This window comes from Carcharhinus amblyrhynchos, chromosome 1 (genome assembly GCF_965287045.1).
Source record: "Carcharhinus amblyrhynchos chromosome 1, sCarAmb.v2.hapA, whole genome shotgun sequence".
NCBI lineage: Eukaryota > Metazoa > Chordata > Chondrichthyes > Carcharhiniformes > Carcharhinidae > Carcharhinus > Carcharhinus amblyrhynchos.
The window spans coordinates 70238195-70259309 of NC_137324.1; the positions used below are offsets into that span (position 1 = coordinate 70238195).

At 42.5% G+C, this 21115-nt stretch overlaps 1 protein-coding gene across 10 annotated transcripts in view; it reads left to right on the top strand.

Moving 5' to 3' along the window:
- The window catches only part of trappc13 (trafficking protein particle complex subunit 13), an 82218-nt gene that overhangs the window by 989 nt on the left and 60114 nt on the right, over positions 1 to 21115 (top strand). For 4 of the 10 annotated variants that reach the window (XM_080186575.1, XM_080186576.1, XM_080186578.1 and 1 more), the window contains exon 1: positions 16953 to 17018. In XM_080186575.1, the coding sequence (XP_080042701.1) occupies positions 16973 to 17018 (46 nt within the window). In that variant the 5' untranslated portion in view covers positions 16953 to 16972. Of the gene's footprint in view, positions 1 to 2982; positions 3067 to 16951; positions 17019 to 17471; positions 17500 to 21115 lie in introns of those variants that run through there. The other 6 variants (XM_080186577.1, XM_080186587.1, XM_080186602.1 and 3 more) reach the window with 4 other exon arrangements.

Here is a 21115-nt window from a genome sequence, read left to right on the forward strand (position 1 = left end):
ATCCAACTAACCTGTTGCAGCAAACTAGAACACCTGGAAGAAATCCATGCAGAAAAGGGGAGAATGTGCAAACTCCACACACAAAGTCACTTGAGGCTGGAATTGAACCCAGGTCCATGGCAGTGTGAGACAGCAGTGCTAACCACTGTGCCACAATGCCACCCATTCCAGAAGCATTCTGCATCTATCCAGAAGCATCATTTAGCTGTCTTATGCAATATCTAATTGTTTCTTAAATGCATCCAGGATGTTTACCTCCATAACTCTTCCGGCAGAAGCCCATTTCAGGCATTCTACATGTAAAAGAACTAACTGACGTCAACGTTAAAATTACAAGGATGTCCTTGCTGTAGAGGGAGAATACTGAAGGCATACCAGGCTGATTTCTGAGATGGCAGGTCCATAAAATGAAGAGAGACTAAGTCGGTTAGGATTATATTCACTGGAGTTTAGAAGAATGAGGGGGGATCTCATAGAAACTTCTAAAAATCTAACAGGAGATTAAACAGGGTAGATACAGTAAGAATGTTCCCGACAGCAGGGAAGTCTGGAACTGGGAATTATAGTTTGAGGAAAAGGATAAACCTTTAAGGATTGAGGTAAGGAGGAATTAGGGAAGCTATTGCCCAGTGGTATTATCGTTGCACTATTAATCCAGAAATTCTGGGGACCTGAGTTCAAATCCCTCCAGGCAGATGGTGTAATTTGAATTCAGTAAAAAATTCTGGAATTAAGAATCTACTAATGACCATGAAACCATTGTTGGTTGTTGGAAAAATATATCTGGTTTGTTAGTGTCCTTTAGGGAAGGAAATCTGCCATCCTGATCTGGTTGTGGGAAGCCACTGTTTTTTTACTTTTTTTTAAACTTTTTTATATAACATTTTTATAACATTTTCTATGGTGTATTTTTATTCATTTTCACATGGGACAAAGCTTACTGAAGCTTCAGGTTTCACATGGGATAAACCCTGCTGAAAGCTTCACTTATGCTGGGATCATTTTACAATGTTACATGTGCTGTTCTGCTTGTCATGTACTCAGTGTATGATTTAGCTAACCTTGGTAGAAGACCACTAACTTGTGCACATTGCATGATTAGAAGTCCTGACTAATCAGTGTTGACCACCTTATGTGATGTGTTTAATTAAGCAATGAGTATAAACGGGCGTTCTCTGGAGTAATGAATAATATTGTGTAAGAACAATAGATAGGACAGAGACTGGTGATATCTTGTGAGAGAGGGAGAGAGGGCGAGCAAGACTGAGAAGTTGGTGTACATCTTGAATGAACTCCTAATTAATTTGTCCAAGACCTACGAGATGTCACTGAATCCTTGAATCTAACATGGTCTATATGTGACTCCAGACCCACAGCAATGTTGTTGATTCTCATCTGCCCTCGAGCAACTAGGGATGGGCAATAAATGCTGGGCAGCTAGTGACACACATGTCCCACGAATGAATAAAAAACAAATTATTCACCCAAAGAGTGGTGAATCTGTGGAATTCACTACCACAGCAGGTAGTCAAGGCCAAAATGTTAGGTGATTTCAAAAAGGAATTGGATACAGCTCTTGGGGCTAAAGGGATCCAGGGATTAAGGGGGGAAGGCGGGATCAGGGAATTGGTTATCAGCCATGATCAGAAAGAATGGCAGAGCAGGCTTGAAACACCAAATGGCCTACTCCTGCTTCTATTTTCTATGTATATATTCTGTCGAACTGATCTTTATTTATTTTGCTGCTTTATCTATTTTGACTTCCTTCCCAGCTTTGCATCCTCAGCAAGTCAGACCATCTTCTGTGTCTTTTGAATCTGCAACATTCCATCTATGAAAGAGGCAGAGACAATAATTTCAAATTAATGAAAAATAGACTTCAAACAATTCTTTGATCAAGCAACAACTAACATTTGGAAAAACGAAGATAGAGAAATAAACGCGAGAGTGCAGAATGTAGTGTTATAGTCATAGCTAGGGTGTAGAGAAAGTTCAACTTAATGCAAGTTAAGTCCCTTCAAAAGTCTGACAGCGGCAGAGAAAAAACTGTTCTGAGTCGGTTGGTACTTGACCTCAGACTTTTGTATCTTTTTCCCGAAGGAAGACATTGGAAGAGAGAATGTCCGGGGTGCATGGGGTCCTTAATTATGCTGGCTGCTTTGCCGAGGCAGCGGGAAGTGTAGACAGAGTCAATGGATGGACGGCTGATTTGTGTGATGGATTGGGCTACATTCACAACCTTTTGTCATTCCTTGCGGTCATGGGCAGACCAGTAGCCATACCAAGCTGTGATGCAACCAGAAAGAATGCTTTCTATGGTGCATCTGTAAAAGTTGGTGAGAGTCGTAGTTGACATGCCAAATTTCATTAGTCTTCTGAGAAAGTAAAGGCATTGGTGGACTTTCTTAACTATAGTGTCGGCATAGGGGACCAGGACAGGTTGTTGGTGATCTGGACACCTAAAAATTTGAAGCTCTCAACACTTTCTACTTCATCCCCATTGATATAGACAGGGGCATGTTCTCCTTTACACTTTCTGAAGTCGATGATAATCTCCTTTGTTTTGTTGACATTGAGGGAGAGATTATTTTGCCACACCAGTTCACCAGATTCTCTATCTCATTCCTGTACTCTGTCTTATCATAGTTTGTGATCCAACCCCCTGCATGGTGTCATCAGCAAACGTGAAAATCAATTTGAACGGGAATTTGGCTGCACAATCATTGGTATACAAGGAGTATAGTAGGGCAATGAGAACACAGCCTTGTGGGGCACCGATGTTGAGAATTATCGAGGAGGAAGTGTAGTTGCCTATTCTTACTGATTGTGGTCTGAGAGTTAGGAAGTTCAGAATCCAGTCGCAGAGGGAGGTGCCGAGGTCCAGGCCACGGAGTTTGGAGATGAGTTTCATGTAATAATAGTGTTGAAGGCTGAGCTGTAGTCAATAAATAGGAGTCTGACATATGTGTTCTTGTTATCTAGGTGTTCCAGGGTTGAGTGGAGGGCATGGGAAATGGCGTCTGCTGTGGACCTGTTGCGGCAATAGGCAAACTGTAGTGGATCCAGGTAAGTCTGAGAGGCTGGAATTGATTTGTGTCATAACTAACCTTCCAAAGCACTTTATTATGGTGGATGTCAGAGCCACCGGCCGATTGTCATTAAGGCATGTTGTTTGGTTTTTCTTAGGTACCGGGATGATGGTCGTCTTCTTGAAGCAGATAGGGACCTCAGATTATTATAGAGGGTGAAGATGTCTGCGAATACCTTCGCCAGCTGATCCACGCAGGATCTGAGTGCATATCTGGGTACCCCATCCAGGCTAGTTGCTTTCCATGAGTTCACCTTCAAGAAAGCTGCTCTGCTATCTGCAATGGTGATCCCAGATACAGGTTCTTCCAGGGTGGAGGGCACGCTCTCACTGACCTCTTGCTCAAAACAGACGTAGAATGCATTGAGCTCATCAGGGAGATGTGCATTTGAGCTGGCGATTTTACAGCCTTCATCTTGTAGCCCGTTATGTCTTGCAGACCTTGCCATAATCGGTGGGGATCGGTATGGCTAGCCTGGAACTCTGACTTGGTCTAGTACTGTCTTTTGGCATCTTTGATGGATCTCTTTAGATCATATCTGGCTTTCTTGTACCGGTCAGTGTCGCCTGACTTGAATGCCTCAGACCTGGACTTAAACAAGCAGCGGATATCCCTGTATATCCATGGTTTCCGGTTGGGGAACATACGGTCTGCTTCTTTGGCACATGCCTTCTACATACTTACTAATAAAGTCAGTTACTGTAGTGGCAAGTTCATTCAGGCTGGTCGCAGAGTTTTTAAATACTGACAAGTCCACTGACTCTAAGCAGCCCTGTAGGAGATCATCTGATTTCTCAGATCAACATTGCACGAATCTCTGATGGATTCTCCTGCTTCAGTTTTTGCTTGTGAGCTGGAAGCAGGAGCACAGCCTTGTAGTCTGATTTGCCAAAGTTTCGGCGGGTGATAGAGCAGTAGGTATGTTTGATATTTGTGTAGTAGTGGTCTAGGATATTTGGGCCTTTGGTGGAGCAGGAGACATGTTGGTGGTAACTTGGTAGTATGCTCTTGAGCTCGGCCTGATTGAAGTCCCCAGCCATGATGAAAAAGGCCTCGGGATGTTTCATGTCAGGGCTATTCATAGTGGGGTATATTTCATCCAGCACGATCTTCACGTCCACATGGGGTGGGACGTAAACTGTCATCAGAATAATGGAGGTGAACTCCCACGGCATTTTGGCGCCAGATGTTCTAGGTCTGTTGAGCAGAAAGTTCAGTAAGAAGTCTCACATCACCAGGTTAAAGTCCAACAGGTTTATTTGGTAGCAAAAGCCACTAGCTTTCGAAGCGCTGCGCTTTCATCAGGTGAGTGGGATTTCAATTCACAAACACGGCATATAAAGGCACAAATTAAATTTACAAAATAATGGTTGGAATGCGAGTCTTTATAGGTAATCAAGTCTTGAAGGCATAGACAATATGAGTGGAGAGAGGGTTAAGCACAATGGTTTCGTTAAGGGGAAGTCGTATCTGACGAATTTATTGGAGTTCTATGAGGATGTGTCTAGGGCGGTGGATAGAGGAGAGCCGGTGGATGTGGTCTTTCTTGATTTTCAGAAGGCGTTTGACAAGGTACCTCACAAGAGGTTATTGCAGAAGGTCAGGGGGCATGGAGTTGGGGGGTAGGGTGTTAGCGTGGATAGAGGATTGGCTGTCAAATAGGAGGCAGAGAGTGGGGGTCCATGGGTGCTATTCGGATTGGCGGATGGTGACTAGTGGAGTGCCCCAGGGGTCGGTGCTGGGGCCTCAGCTATTTACCTTTTATGTAGATGATCTGGAGGAGGGAACCGAGTGTATGGTGTCGAAATTTGCTGATGACACCAAGATTGGTGGAACGGCAAATTGCGCGGAGGGTGTGGAGAGTCTGCAGAAGGATCTAGATAGGCTGGGCGAATGGGCCAGGAACTGGCAAATGGAATTTAATGTTGGCAAGTGCCAGGTGGTCCACTTTGGTAGGAATAATGGTAGGAAGGACTATTACTTACGTGGTGAAAAACTGCAGCAGGCGACGGTGCAGAGGGACCTCAGGGTCCTTGTGTATGAGTCGCAAAAACCCAGCCTGCAGGTGCAGCAGGTGGTCAGGAAGGCTAATGGGATGCTGGCCTTCATAGCGAGGGGGATTGAATATAAAAGTAGGGAGGTCTTGCTGCGGCTGTATAGGGCATTGGTGAGGCCGCAGCTGGAGTACTGTGTGCAGTTTTGGTCGCCGTACTTACGCAAGGATATTTTGGCCTTGGAGGGAGCGCAGAGGAGGCTTACTAGGCTGATAACGGAGTTGAGGGGGTTGAGCTATGAGGAGAGGCTGAATAAACTAGGCTTGTACTCGTTAGAGTTTAGAAGAATGAAGGGAGATCTCATTGAGACGTATAAGATGATGAATGGGATGGATAGGATAGAGGTAGAGAGACTCTTCCCGCTCAGAAAGGACAGTAGGACTAGGCGGCACAGTCTCAAGATAAAGGGGGGGCGGTTTAGAACGGAGTTGAGGAGGAACTTCTTCACTCATGGTGGAGGCTGCCTCGCTAAATATTTTTAAGACACGGGTTGATGGGTTTTTGATAAGAGAGGGGATTAAGGGTTATGGGGAGAGGGCGGGAATGTGGAACTGAGCCACGACAGATCAGCCATGATCTTATTGAATGGCGGGGCAGGCTCGAAGGGCTAGATGGCCTACTCCTGCTCCTATTTCTTATGTTCTTATGTAAAGAGATGTGTAATATCTCCAGACAGGACAGTTAGTGAGATTTTGCAAGCCCAGGAATGTCATGGTGGTTACAGATAATGTGGCATGAACCCAAGATCCTGGTTGAGGCCGTCCTCATGTGTGCAGAACTTGGCTATCAGTCTCTGCTCAGTGACTCTCCGCTGTCATGTATCGTGAAGGCCGCCTTGGAGAACACTTATCCGAAGATCAGAGGCTGAATGCCCATGACCGCTGAAATGTTCCCCAACAGGAAGAGAACACTCTTGTCTGGTGATTGTTGAGCAGTGTTCATTCATCCGTTATCATAGCATCTGCATGGTCTCCCCAATGTACCATGCCTCGGGACATCCTTTCCTGCAGCGTATCAGGTAGACAACATTGGCTGAGTTGCAAATGTGTGTACCGTGTACCTGGTGGATGGTGTTCTCATGTGAGATGATAGCATCCGTGTCGATGATCTGGCATGTCTTGCAGAAGTTGCTGTGGCAGGGTTGTGTGGTGTCGTGGGCACTGTTCTCCTGAAGGCTGGGTAGTTTGTGCGGACAATGGTCTGTTTGAGGTTGTGTGGTTGTTTGAAGGCAAGAGGTGGGGGTGTGGGGATGGCCTTGGCGAGATGTTCGTCTTCATCAATGACATGTTGAAGCTCTGGAGAAGATGTTGTAGCTTCTCCGCTCTGGGGAAGTATTGGACGACGAAGGGTACTCTGTCTGCTGTGTTCCGTGTTTGTCTTCTGAGGAGATCGGTTCAGTTTTTCGCTGTGGCGCGCTGGAACTGTTGAGCGCCATATTCTGTTCTTACGAGGGCATCGTTCAGCATCTGAAGGTGTCTGTTGCAATCCTCCTCAACTGAGCAGATCCTGTGTATATGGAGGGCTTGTCCTTAGGAGATGGCTTCTTTAACATGTTTAGGGTGGAAGCTGGAGAAGTGGAGCATTGTGAGATTATCTGTGGGCTTATGGTACAGTGAAGTGCTGAGGAGATGCATGTGTCCAAGAATGCAACCGATTCTGGAGAGTAGTCCATGGTGAGTCTAATGGTGGGATGGAACTTGTTGATGTCATCATATAGTTGTTTCAGTGATTGTTCACCATGAGTCCAAAGGAAGAAAATATCATCAATGTATCTAGTGTATAGCATCGGTTGAAGGTCCTGTGCGATAAAGAGGTTTTGTTTGAACCTGTGCATGAAGATGTTGGTATATTGAGGTGTAAATTTGGTCCCCATGGCTGTTCCATGAGTCTGGATGAAGAACTGGTTGTTGACGGTGAAGACATTGTGGTCCAGGATGAAGTGGATGAATTGTAAAATTGCATCTGAAAACTGGCAGTTGTCAGTGTTAGTACTGAGGCAGTTACAGCAATGCCATCGTCGTGGGGATGCTGGTGTAGAGTGCCCAGACATCCATTGTGACAGGAGTGCTCCTGGTTCAACTGCTCCATGTGTGCTAAGTTTCTATAGAAGTTCGTAGTGTTGTGACAAAAGCTGGGGGTTCTTTGTACAATGGGTTTCAGGATGCCCTCAACATAGCCAGAGAAGTTCTCACACAGGGTCCCATTGCCCGATACAATGGGATGCCAGGTGTTTTCTCCTGGGAACCTTTGGGACCATGTTGTTTTCAGTCTCATCTGGAGGCCTGCATGTTTTCCAGCTTCCTGGAGTGTCCATGTGACGTAGATGCACCCACAGTGCTATTAGGGAAGGAGTTCCACGATTTTGATCCAGCAAGAGTGAAGGAAGGAAATATGCTTCGAAGTCAGGATGGTTAGTGGCTTGGAAGGGAACTTCCTGATGGAGGTATTGAACTTTGTCATATTCCTTTTAGAAGGTAGTGTCATGGGTTAGGAAAATGCTGCCTAAGGAACCTTGATGTGTTCCTGCAGTGCATCTTGTAGATGGTCCACGATGCTGCAACTGTTCCATCGGTGTGGGAGGGAGTGAATGTTTGTGGAAGGGGTAACAATCAAGCGGGCTGCTTTGCCCTTGATGGTGATGAACTTCTTGAGTGTTGTTGGAGCTGTACTCATCAGGCAAATGAAGAGTACTTCATTACACTCCTGACTTATGCCTTTTAGATGGTGTACTGGCTTTGGAGAGTCAGGAGGTGAGTTACTTGTTGCAGGATTCCCCACCTCTGACCTGCTCTGGTAAACACACTATTTATATGGCTAGCCTAGTTCAGTTTCTGTTCAATGGTAAACCTTGCATGTGGATAGTGGGGGTTCATTGATGGTAGTGTCATTGAATGTCAAGAATGATGGTTAGATTCTCTCTTGTTGAAGATGGTCGTTACCTGGTGCTTGTATGGCACAAATGTTACTTGTCACTTGCTGCATTTGGACATGAACTGCCTCAGTGTCTGAAGAGTCACAAATGGTGCTGAACATTATGCAATCATCAGCAAACATCCCTACTTCTGATCTTATGATGGAAGGGAGGTCACTGATGAAGCAAATGAAGATGGTTGGAACAGTGATTTCCTGGAAATTAGGTAATTGATTTCCAACAACCACAACTATCTTCCTTGGTGCTAAGTATGACTCCAATCAGCAGAGTGTTTTTCCTCTGAACAAAGACAAAGGAAATTATAGCACAGAAACAGGCCCTTTGGCCCTCTAGTCTGTACCGACCATGCTGCTCATCTGAGCTAAAACCTCCTACCCTTCCAGGGACTATATCCCTTTATTCCCATCCTATTCACGTATTCATCAATATGCCCCTTAAAAAGTCACTTTTATATCTGCTCCCCCTACCTCTCCAGCAGCAAGTTCCAGGCATCCACCATTCTTTGTGTAAAAAACTTGCCTTATACATCCCCTTTAAATCTTGCCCCTTGCACCTTAAACCCAAGCCCTAGAAATTGACTCTTCCAGCCTGGGAAAAAGCTTCTGCCTATCCACTGTGTCCATGCCCCTTAAAATCTTGTGGACTTCTATCAGGTCGCCCCTCAACCGCCATCGTTCCAGTGAGAACAAACCAAGTTTCTCTAACCTCTCTTCATAGCTAATGCCCTCCATAACATAATGTTGTTCCTTTGTTCAAGAAGGATAGCAAGCATAATCCAGGTAATTACAGGCCAGTGAGCCTTACGTTAATGGTAGGGAAATTATTAGAGGATCCTTTGAGGCAGGATTTATTCCCACTTGGAAATAAGTGGACATATTAGTGAGAGGCAGCATAGTTTTGAGAAGGCGAGATCGTGTCTCACTAACTTGATCAAGTTTTTCAAAGAAGTGACAAAGATGATTAATGAGGGTAGGGCAGAAGATGTTGTCTACATGGACTTCAGTAAGGCCTTTGACAAGGTTCCTCATGGCAGATTGGTACAAAAAGTGAAGTTGCACAGGATCAGAGGTGAGCTGGCAAGATGGAGACAGAACTGCCTCAGTCATAGAAGTGGTCATAGACTCATCTGATGAAGGAGCCTGAGACTCCAAAAGCTAGTGCTGCCAAATAAACCTGTTGGACTTTAATCTGGTGTTGTGAGACTTCTTACTGTCCTCGGTCATAAAAGACAGAGGGTAGCAGTGGAAGGGTGCGTTTCTGAATGGAGGGCTGTGACTAGGATGAGGTCAAGCATGTTTTTCTCTCTTGTTGGTTTCTGTCTCACCTGCCACAGAGCTAGTCTAGCAGCTATGTCCTTTAGGACTCGACATTGAAATCTCCCATCCAGAGTGTGGCACAATAGCACAGTGGTTAGCACTGCTGCTTCACAGCTCCAGGGACCTGGGTTTGATACCCAGTTTGGGTCATTCTCAGTATGAAGTTTGCACATTCTCCTCATACCTGCGTGGGTTTCCTCCGGGTGCTCTGGTTTCCTCCCGCAGTCCAAAGATGCGTGGGTTAGGTTGATTGGTCATGCTAAAAACTGCCCTTTAGAGTCCTGAGATGCATAGGTTAGAGGGATTAGCGGGTAAATATTAGGGATATAGGAATAGGGTCTGGTGGGATTGTAGTCGGTGCAGACTCGATGGGCCAAATGGACTCTTTCTGCACTGTAGGATTTCTATGATTCTAGTACATTCTGTGTCCTTTCCACCCTCAGTGCCTCCTCCAAGTGGTGTTCAACATGAAAAAGTAGAGATTCATCAGTTCAAGGGGGAGGGTACATGGTAATCAGCAGATTTTCTTTCTCATGTTTAAAGAAAATGAGAATTCATGTGGTCTGCTGTCAATGTTGAGAGTTTCCAGGCCAACTCCCTTGACTGTATACCACTATGCTGCCACCTCTGCTGGGTCTGTCCTATTTATAAATTTTAAAGGAAATTATGGTCCTTATTCTGAATCCCATAACAAATTTAGATATCAGAAATAGAGCTAAGGTAAGCATGTGTTGGGTATATTTGATTGTGATTATCAGTTAAGTAGATTTGTTCTATGTATATTTATATTGTGTATTATATCTGACTATCTAATCTAAAAAAAGTAATAGCGGATAATCTGCTTTATACAGTGCAGGTAAGTGTTACTGCCTTTTGCAAAGTAATTTAGTTTTTTATCAAGCTCTCGGAGATTTCCCTCATTTTTGTTAAATGACTCCATTATTTATTTTATCGGAATTACGCTGCCCTGCAAGAAACTCCATGGTAAGGAGATTGTATGTAAAGAGTGTTGGTACAGAATAATAATACTCTATCCTCATACATGCTAATTAAAACCGCTACTAAAATAATTGCTCAAACTAAATACAGTTTTGCAGAAGAGAAAATGTATTTCTCCAGCCCTTAGGTAATCTCTCATGACAGAATTTTGTATAACTAATGTATACATTTATTTTCAAACTTCATTTTTTTAAATTTATGACTTATCATCATCCCCTACGTTTTCCCAAAGTATGTCTTGTCTTCATTCATTCTCCTTCAGAAATTAAATTCCTGTATCAAGGTAAGCGACAATTGCACTCTTATCTCAGTGTGCAATAAAGTCTTCCCATTTGATCTTGCTTTTCCCTAGAGATACATTTTGCCTCAAATTGGTACCTTTCTACTGTATAATTCAGTGAGGATTGAGTCTACATTGGCCATTCTGTTTTTACTGCACATAATGCAGAAGTGATTCTGTCATTGCTATGACTACTACTGATATTGTCAAATCTACTCTATTCTGAACTCCATACCATTATTATCAAAAGAATAACAATGTTTTTATTTCTGTTCATCCCTCCCCCCTCCACACTCCTTCCCCTCAGTCCTGCAATGTTTAAACAGCTCATGCAAGCTCTGTTCATGTAGTTATTGGACAATGTAAGGCAGTAGCTCTGGTAATAAGTTAAAATACCTGATTCAAAGTGGATCAATGAAGAACATCCACCATGATGATCAATGGCTATACACAGCAACCCACAGTGGCACCCAATGACCACTTCATATGTGGCATTGATGACAAAACCTGCCTCTCACAAATTGGACTTTGCAGCCATCAGCAGAAGTGCACAATATGAAGCTACCCCATCCCTATGGATTTGATTTGCTGCATGTCTATTATCAGCACGCAACAAAGAAGGCATCAGTAATAAGAGGACAGTGAATTTAATTAAAGTGCAGATGCGATCGTCACTAATGACCAGCATGCTGGATGAAATTTGTTGAATTTGATCCAGATTTACACTTTTGAAGAGATGCAGCATCTCAGATTTGGAGCATGTTTCTTTGATGACACAGTGTGTAAAAATTTGGCTTTGTGCATAATGCTGCATAAACCATTGGGCCTCTATTTTTAATCCTGGTGTTTGCTGAGTTAATCATTTTGACTAGAATAGGAGTTACAATGCTTCAGTCTCTTTGGATGTGGCAGCTGAATAATACCTATATGCAGATATCAGATGAGCTCAGAATTTGACTCCATAATACCATAAAAAATAGGAACAGGAGGAGGCCATTCAGCCCCTTGAACCTGCTCCGCCATTCAATAAGATTATGGCTGAACCGCCATTCCTCACCTCCACTTTCTTGCCCTTTCCCTGTTGTCCTTGATTCACTTATTGATCTAAAATCTATCCATTTCAGACTTAGACAAAGTACAGGAATGAAATAGAGAACCTGGTGAACTGGTGCAGCAATACTAATCTCTCCCTCAATGTCAACAAAATGAAGGAGATTGTCACCAACTTCAGGAAGTGTAAAGGAGAACATGCCCTGTCTACATCAACGGGGACAAAGTAGAAAGGGTCAAGAGCTTCAAGTTTTTAGGTGTCCAGATCACCAACAACCTGTCCTGGTCCCCCCTGCATGCCGACACTATAGTTAAGAAAACCCACCATCTACTTTCTCAGAATATTGAGGAAATTTGGCATGTCAGCTACGACTCTCACCAACTTGTGTGGATGCACCATACAAAGCATTCTTTCTGGTTGTATCACAGCTTGATATGGCTCCTGCTCTGCCCAAGACCGCGAGGAATGACAAAGGGTTGTGAATGTAGCCCAATCCATTATACAAATCAGCCGTTCATCCACTGACTCTGTCTACACTTCCCACTCTCTCGGCAAAGCAGCCAGCAAATTAAGGACCCATGCACTCTGGACATTCTCTCTTTCACCTTCTTCCTTTGGGAAAAGATACAAACGTCTGAGTTCACATACCAACGGTGACCTCAAGAACAGCTTCTTCCCTCCTGCTGTCAGACTTTTGAATGGACTTACCGTGCATTAAGTTGATCTTTCTCTACACTCTAGCTATGACTGTAACGCTACATTCTGCGCTCTCTCATTTCCTTCTTCATGAACGGTATGTTTTGTATAGTGCACAAGAAATAATACTTTTTGCTGTATGTTAATAAATGTGACAATGATAAATCAAATTAAATAAATATACATAAGGACTCTGCTCACACAGCCCTCTGTGGTAATGAGTTCTGGGGAAGACATTCTTTCTCACTTCAGACTTAAATTGGCATTCTTGGCATTCCTTTATTTTGAGACTATGCCCTCTGGCCCTATTCTCTCCCTTAAAAGGAGGCAATTCAGCCCAATCAAGCCTGCACTGTCAACAATCCCACCCAGGCCCTATCCCTGTAACCCCATATTCCTGCCAATCCCCCAACACTACAGGACAATTTATCATGGCCAATCCACCTAATTTGCACATCTTTGGGAGGAAATCGAAGCACCTGAAGGAAACCCACGCAAACATGGGGAGAATCTGCAAGGTCTACACAGTGAACCAAGCTGGGAATCGAATCTGGGTCCCTGGTGCTGTGATGCAGCAGTGCTAACCACTGTGCCACCCATGAGGGGAAACATCTTCTCAGCATTTACCCTGTCAATCTCCTTAAGAATCCTATATGCTTCAATGAGATCACCTCTCATTCTTAAATTCCAATGGGTGCTACAACTCTCACAGTTTTTACAGATGCACCATAGAAAGCATTGTTTCCGGATGTATTACAGCTTATGGCTCTTGTTCTGACCAAGATTCCAAGAAACTAGAAGGGTTTGTGAACGTACCCAATCCATCATGCAAACCAGCCTCCTATCCATTGACTTCATCTACACTTCTCACTGCCTTGGAAAAGCAGCCAGCATAATGAAGGACACCACGTACTCTGGATATAGTCTCTTCCACCTTCTTCCATCAGGAAAAAGATAGAAAAGTCTGAGAACATGCACCAACCAACTCAAGAACAGCTTCTTCCCTGCTGCCAGCAGACCTTTGAATGGACCTACCATATATTAAACTGATCTTTTTCTAACCCTATTTGTGACTATAACATTATATTCTGCACCCTCTCCTTTCTTTCTCCCTTATGTACTCTATGAAAGGTATGTTTTGTTTGTATAGCCTGCAAGAAATAATACATTTTACTGTATCCCAAAAAATGTGACAATGATAAATAAAATAAAATCAGTGCCAACCTGTTTCAACTTTCCTCATAAGACGATCCCTCCATACCAGTGATCATCCTAGTTGACCTTCTTTAACTACCTTAAATAAGGGGACCAAATTTGCTCTAAATACTCCTGATGAGGTCTCACCAGTACCTTGCACAGTTGCAGCAAGACTTCCTTATTCTTATATTCATTCCAGTACCTTATAAGGGTCAACATTCCATTAGCCTTCCCAATTACCTGCTGCACCTGTGTGCTAGCTTTCTGTGCTTCATACACTGATACTCCCTTTGTCCCTTTGTGTTGCAGCTTTCTGTAGTTTTTCTCCATTTAAATAATGTCCTCTTCTTTTGTTCTCCATGAACATGTTCACATGTCCCCAGATTATACTCCATTTGCCAACAATTTGTCCACTTACTTAACCTATCAATATCTCTTTGTAAACTGCTTGCACCCCTCTTGCAACTGGCCTTTCCACCTATTTTTGTATTGTCTGCAAATTTGGCTGCAATACATTCGCTTCAGTCTTCCAAGTCATTAATATATGTTGTAAATAGTTGTGATTCCAGCACTGATCTCTGTCAAACCCCAGCTTGAAAAATAACCCTTTATCCCCACGTGCTGTTTTCTGCCCATTAGCCAATTCCCTATCCATGCCAAGATACTACCTCAAACATTATGGCCTCTTATCTTTTGACTTAACCTTTTGTGAGGTATCTTGTTGAATGCCTTCTGGAAGTCCAAATATAACACATCCACTGATTCCACTCTGGTTGAGTTTTCCTCTCAAAACTCTAGTAAATTAGTCAGGTATGATATCCCTTTCCTGAAGTCATGCTGACCCTGTTTTCAAATGTGCTACTATTACTTCCTTAATAATTGATTCCAACATTTTTCTGACAGTAGATGTTAGGCTAATTGATTCAACAATGCATATCGTCCATGTTAAATAGCTCGACAACAATATTATCCACTCACATATGAAAAATACCCCCTTGAATAAGTTATAGTTGACCTGCCAGCAGGCCTAAAGTCCAGCAACAGTTAACACCTCTCAAAGAGAGGAAAAAGGGAGTAATCAGGGAAAAATATTTTAAAATCTTGCTGATGAAAGTTGTTCAATTGATCTTGACAACTGTAGTGTATCAATTGCAGATTAAGTATTTTCCATAGTATTCATGCATTATTTGTATTGTTTTATACTTCTGTGGCCTTCTGCAGCCTTAGTCATGGTTTATTATATCATTCTTCTCCATTGGCCATCTCCTGATTGCAGTTTTATCTATCCAATTGTAGCCAGAGAATCTTTATTCATTGTTTCTCTTTCCCAGCAACACCTTAGAATTTCCCCAAGGTGCAACTTGATCCTCTTCCTTTTCTTCATCTACATGTTTCCATTTTGTGACAGCTGTAAACATAAAATATGCTTCCACATGTAAGATGAATACCCGGTTGTATCATTCCATTGCCTTTGTTTTGTCAGATTGTTACTAGTCTTGGGTGAGCTTTAATTTCCCTTACCTAAACATGGAATGGTCAAAGCCATCAAGTTCTTGACTTCCATAAATTCCTCATTGTCTCCTGAGGCAAAATTAGAATGCTTGCAACTTTAATGATTTACTTGATGCTGAATCGAGCTTCTGACCCCATATCCTTTTCATCACAAAAACTGCCCACTATTATCTCCATAACATTATTGACCTTCATCCCTATATCAGCCCATCTACTGATGAAATGCTTAGTCGCACACTTGTCATTCCTTGGTTCAATTACTTAAATGACTTACGAGCCAGCCTCTCATCCTCTGCTTTCTGAAAACTTCTGCTCAGCCAAAAAATAGTTATACTACTTCACCCAAAAATTCTGATTACCCGTCAGCCCAGTACCTATTGACCTACATCGACTACCTGCCTCAATCCCAAGGCCTCATACCTAAAATTCTCGTTTGTATTTGTAAATTCTTTCATGGTCTCACACATGTCCAATCACTATTACCCTCAGTCTGAATTGTCTATTCTTTTGATTCATAACCCCTTGTGTGTTCTCCTCCTCTATGTTTTGTAGGATCAGGGTTACTCCAGGATTGCCGAAAAAAATCACAAGTGGACGTTTTAGTGCCCCAGTGTGGGGAAGTCTATTCAAACTGAAGATGCCAAAATAGCCATTAAATACAATCAAAACAAAAGTATACTTTTTTATTATTAATGGGGAGGATGCTCAGTTCCTTGTGGTCACAGTAAGCATCAACTGTCCCATTAGACACTGCGAGTTTCCTCCCCAAACACCCAGGCACAAGGGCAGACAGAGGTCCCAACCCTTCCGTCTACACCCTAGGGAGTTGTGAATTTAACCGAGGCCTCCGGCCTTTGTTCTGGAATTCCTACTGGAAAATCTGCTCCTCCTTCAAAACAAATTCTTTTACCAAATACCTTCCCTGGCTGAGTCCGTTTTTCATTTTGCCTCTGTGAAACATGCTAAAGTAAGGTTTGGTCACAAGTTATTAGTGAAGTTATTAGTCACAAGTAGGGTTTACATTAACACTACATGAAGTTACTGTGAAATTCTCCTAGTCGCCACATTCCAGCACCTGTTCAGGTCATTGCATCTAAACAGCACATCTTTCAGACTGTGGGAGGAAACCAGAGCACCTGGAGAAAACGTGCAGACACAGGGAGAACGTGCAAATGCCACACAGACAGTAACCCAAGCCAAGAATTGAACCCAGGTCCCTGGTGCAGTGAGGCAGCAGTGCTAACCACTGTGCCACTGTATTCCAGCTGCTGTTTTGTGATGATATAAAAGTATAATTTAAGGAATGTGATTTTAGTGGGTAGTATAGCCAATGCTTTGTGTATTTCATTTGTGTGCTATTATGATCTCACTGAAATAATCAAAGTACTTGTGTTTTTCCTTTTAAAATAATTGCATTATTGAAATTTGAATTATTATTGTCACATGTATTGAGGTACAGCTAAAAGAATTGTTTCTTGTGCGCTATGCAGACAAAGCATATCGTTTATAGAGTACATTGGAGAGAAGGAAAGGAGAGGGTGCAAAATGTAGTGTTACAGTCATAGCTGTAGTCGCTGGAAATTGTGCTTTATAATTTTCTATGGCACATGCAATATTATTAAAATTAAGCAATTTTCTGGCAAACATTTTTTAAAAACATCTATTAAATGTAATCTCTGAAGAGAGAAGCGTTGTGGGTGTATTGATTGATGGGCAGACTTACAGCAGGTTCTGGGAGCTCAGAGCAATCTGCGTTTCGAGATCGCTCGCCCTGGTTGTTATTTTGATTCGTACCGGGGCCCATCGGGTGGTTGGCGCATGCGGGTTGGGAGCTGAGCGGTTGAAGATGGACGTGAATCAACCCAAACAGGAGCATCTGCTGGCGCTGAAAGGTAAGGAGCGGGAGCGGCACGGCGGTACCGGCCTGGAGGCGCCACTCTCCGGGTTCACCTTTCGGATAGCTCTCCGTGGGTTTTGGGGCGGGCGGGTGCGCTCTGTCTCACTGTGGGAACTGAGAGGATGTTTACAGGTCAACGGGGAACTGCATCCGAAACCAGAGAAACCTGAATCCCAAAGTCCCCCTCCCCGCACCGGGCACACCCTCTCGCTCTTGAGTGACTCGACTCTGGCCGTGTAGGTTCAGTAAAAAGTCTGACAACACCAGGTTTTAGTCCAACCGATTTATTTGATAGTAAACTCAGTAGCTTTCGAGGGGATTTCCTGTTCTTCAGGTGAATCGGTTGGACTATACCTGGTGTTGTCAGACTTTTTACTGTGTTTACCCCAGTCCAACGCCAGCATATCCACATCATGGCGTGTAGGTTACCAGCGATTTCCGTTTCTTTGGGGAGTTCTCGTGAATGCTGCTTTGCAGTGAGTCCAGCTTTGATTGTTGCTGACAATTAAGTACTCAAAGTAGGTTTCGTTTTCCAGGACTGACAACATACCCATTAGTGAGCACAGACAAAACAATGCGATCTCTCACAATTAGAGTATTGCTATTCCTAATAGGTAATGTTTTCTAAGTTCAAACCGAGCCCATGAATGAGGATTACTTTCAGTGTACAAATCCAATTACTTACTTGGCAAATTCAGAATAAAGTTAAATTTATTTATCAGTCACAACTAACACTACAATAAAGTTACAGTGAAATTCCCCCAGTCGCCATAGTCTGGCACCTGTTCGGGTCAATGCACGTAACCAGCACATCTTTCAGAATGTGGGAGGAAGCTGGAGCACCTGGAGGGATGCAGATGTGGGGAGAATATGCAACTCCAAGCAGGAATTGAACCTTGGACCCTGGCATTGTAAAGCAGCAGGGCTAACCACTGCTACCATGTTGCCCATTAAATTATGATGTGGGTATGCCAGCGTTGGACTGGCGTACACACAGTAAAAAGTCTGACAACACCAGGTTTTAATCCAACTGATTTATTTGATAATACTCACAAGCTTTCAAGGTTTCCCTCTTCGTCAGGTGAATGGAGAGTTCTGGCGTCAGACAGAGCATATAAAGCACAGACAGTTTAGAGATTACTGATTAGAATGCGAATCCTTACACCTAACCTGCTGTTCAAGACCTGAAGTGGCTGACAATGTGAGTGGAAGGAGCACTGATCACAGGTTAAAGAGATGTGTATTGTCTCCAGACAGTACAGTAAGTGAGGTTTTGCAAACCTCCTTCATCAAACCTCCTTGATCAGTGCTCCTTCCACTCACATTGTCAGCCACTTCAGGTCTTGAACAGCAGGTTAGGTGTAAGGATTCGCATTCTAATCAGTAATCTCTAAACTGTCTGTGCTTTATATGCTCTGTCTGACGCCAGAACTCTCCATTCACCTGACGAAGAGGGAAACCTCGAAAGCTTGTGAGTATTATCAAATAAATCGGTTGGACTAAAACCTGGTGTTGTCAGCCCATTAAATTAGCCAGCTTTGGTCTCAAATTTTAATTAAATCTGGGACTTTGCTAATCTGTGTCACAAGGTAAATATTTTATGTTTCACCACTTAGCATTTATATTGATATTGGATATACATTGAGTTTAGCAAAAGCTTAATGAAAGTTAGAATTGGTGCTACTTCCCCTAAAATAGGGAATGAAGAGTTTACTCAAATCATCCAGACTCAAAACGTTAGCTGTCTTCTCTCCACAGACTCTGTCAGCCCTGCTGAGATTTTTCAGCAATTCCTGTTTTTGTTTCAGATTCCAGCATCTTGCAGTAATTTGCTTTTAACTTTTGTGTACGGATGTTGGAAGAGGACAGGTTAAGACTTGTTTGTTAATTTGCCAACATTCACTGTGAAGAGTGTCCCTTTGAGGATGGTACTATGGAATATAAGTTTTCGGACTGGTGAAAGCATTTCAAATTGCTGGCTGTTTAGGGTTGGACATCCAATGCTGTGATTAGACAAATTTTCTTTTTCTGTATTTGACTTTTTCTAGTACATTTCAGTTGCTATTGGTTACAGCTTTTTGCAGTTATTATATAGTTGGAACTTTTGGAGTTGAGGATAGGTTGTTGAGAGTGTGCTGAAACTTGCAAAGCGTTCTTGGGCAACCATCAATGTTTAGAAGGGTTCCCTGTGAAGAAACATTTGAAAGCCTTTGAAATGGGGCTTGTGACAATTGAAGAACTATACCCTTGTGCAACGGGATTTTCTCGGAGCGTCCCACTTAGCAGGAGGGATCTTGTGTTCAGTCGATCTCAGCAAACACACAGACTTGCAAAAGATAGTATGTGGTTAAAGATGTTCTTTATTTGACCAATGCGTTGGGAGAGAGATGGTTGGAGGATGCCAATTCCTCTCTGACCTTACATCACATGTAGAACAGGTATACATTTCTGAAGACTTGATCCTTCCTTCTGTCCCACCTGCCATCCAAGTTGGATGTGTCAATTACATTAATACACATTACATTAATACACTCTGTTTTCTAGCAAAATTAGGAAATCATTGGTCAATTGCATCAATTCATTACAACTAAAAGCTGAATCCTTATATTAATTTCAATAATCTTGTTTGCTTGTAGCTGCCTGACCTGCCCCTGATAATCGGAGATATGCTCCGTGCTTCATTGTTCCAAACGAATATGGTCTGTCTAATTAAACTTATTTCTCATTATGTTAAGGGATAAATTGCTTGTTGGCCGAAGCTCACAAGGAAACACACAAATACAGTTTAAATCTATAATACTTGTTCAAAAATGATTATATATGTGCTTATCCAGACAATACCCTTTCATGTGATATATGTGAAGCACATTGTGATAACTTTGGTAAATGTAAAGCATACTGTGGTCCTTGCTTTAAACTAATCTACTTGTTTTAATAGTCTCAAAAAGCAGGGATACAAAAATGACTCATTACGTGAGTCATCAATATGTGGAGAAGAAAATTATATTTCTCCTCAAATTGAAATAGCCAGAATTTGTGTTTTGCTTCAAACAAAAACACCAAGTCAATCAGCACCTTTAGGTTTGTACTCCAGTGCAGTATTGAAATACGTTGCATTGTTTGCCTGGGAAATTGACTAAAGGTTCTGTTTTGCTGATTCAGGCGGTTGTGAAAAATTCCATATTATTACTCTTATAAAATGTAGCATTTCTGTGATATCCTGAATGACATTTTATACTCAACAAAAACAAAATAAACAATGTATTATGTTGGCCATGTTACCAGCTACTGAGTTTTATTGCAGTTAATTGCAAGAAGGCCTTCAAGAAATTTCTAAGAATGCAATGCGTCTTCAGCAAGAACCTCCCTCTTTCCATTTCCTATTCTACATATGTGTCAAATAGACTTGGCCATGCCTCATCTTTGCTGTAGTTTGTTAAATCAGGACGTTTCACCTGAATAAAATTTTAAGAACATGTTCCATGCATCCTGAGAGATTCCCTTTATTCCAGGCGGGTTCTCAGTTAAGAAGTTCAGCCACTGGTCCAATATGAAAGGAATGTTCTGTGTGAACATCAGTTTCCAAAAGAGCAACAACTATTTCCCTCCGTAGCGATCGTTGGCTTCCTCAGAATCTAACCCAGACTGAAACATGAGCCCAAATGGAAAGTCCTATTTTGTTTCTTTTGTTTTGCAGTAATCATAATTTGCTCATGTTGGCAGCCCACTACACTTGACGAATATGAGTTGTCACATGCTTTCTCATCATAAAGACTCTCCAGATAAAACTTGGATACTCTAATGAGTTAAGGGTGATAACACTACTTGAATTAGTACATATGGGATATGGAGTAGTGTGACTGCTACTTAGGTTATTTGCAGAGATTAGTTTTTTGTTTACACTCCAAAGACACTATTTGCATGGATCTTTTGATGGTGCGGGTGAGACACAATATCCAGCATCATAAATCTTGGCGTTCCAAAGTTGTATTGAGAGAGAGAATTTTGAATTATATAGCATTCAGAAGAACTGGTGGAATTAGTGGACATGATGTGGAGATGCCAGCGTTAGATTGGGACAAACACAGTCCA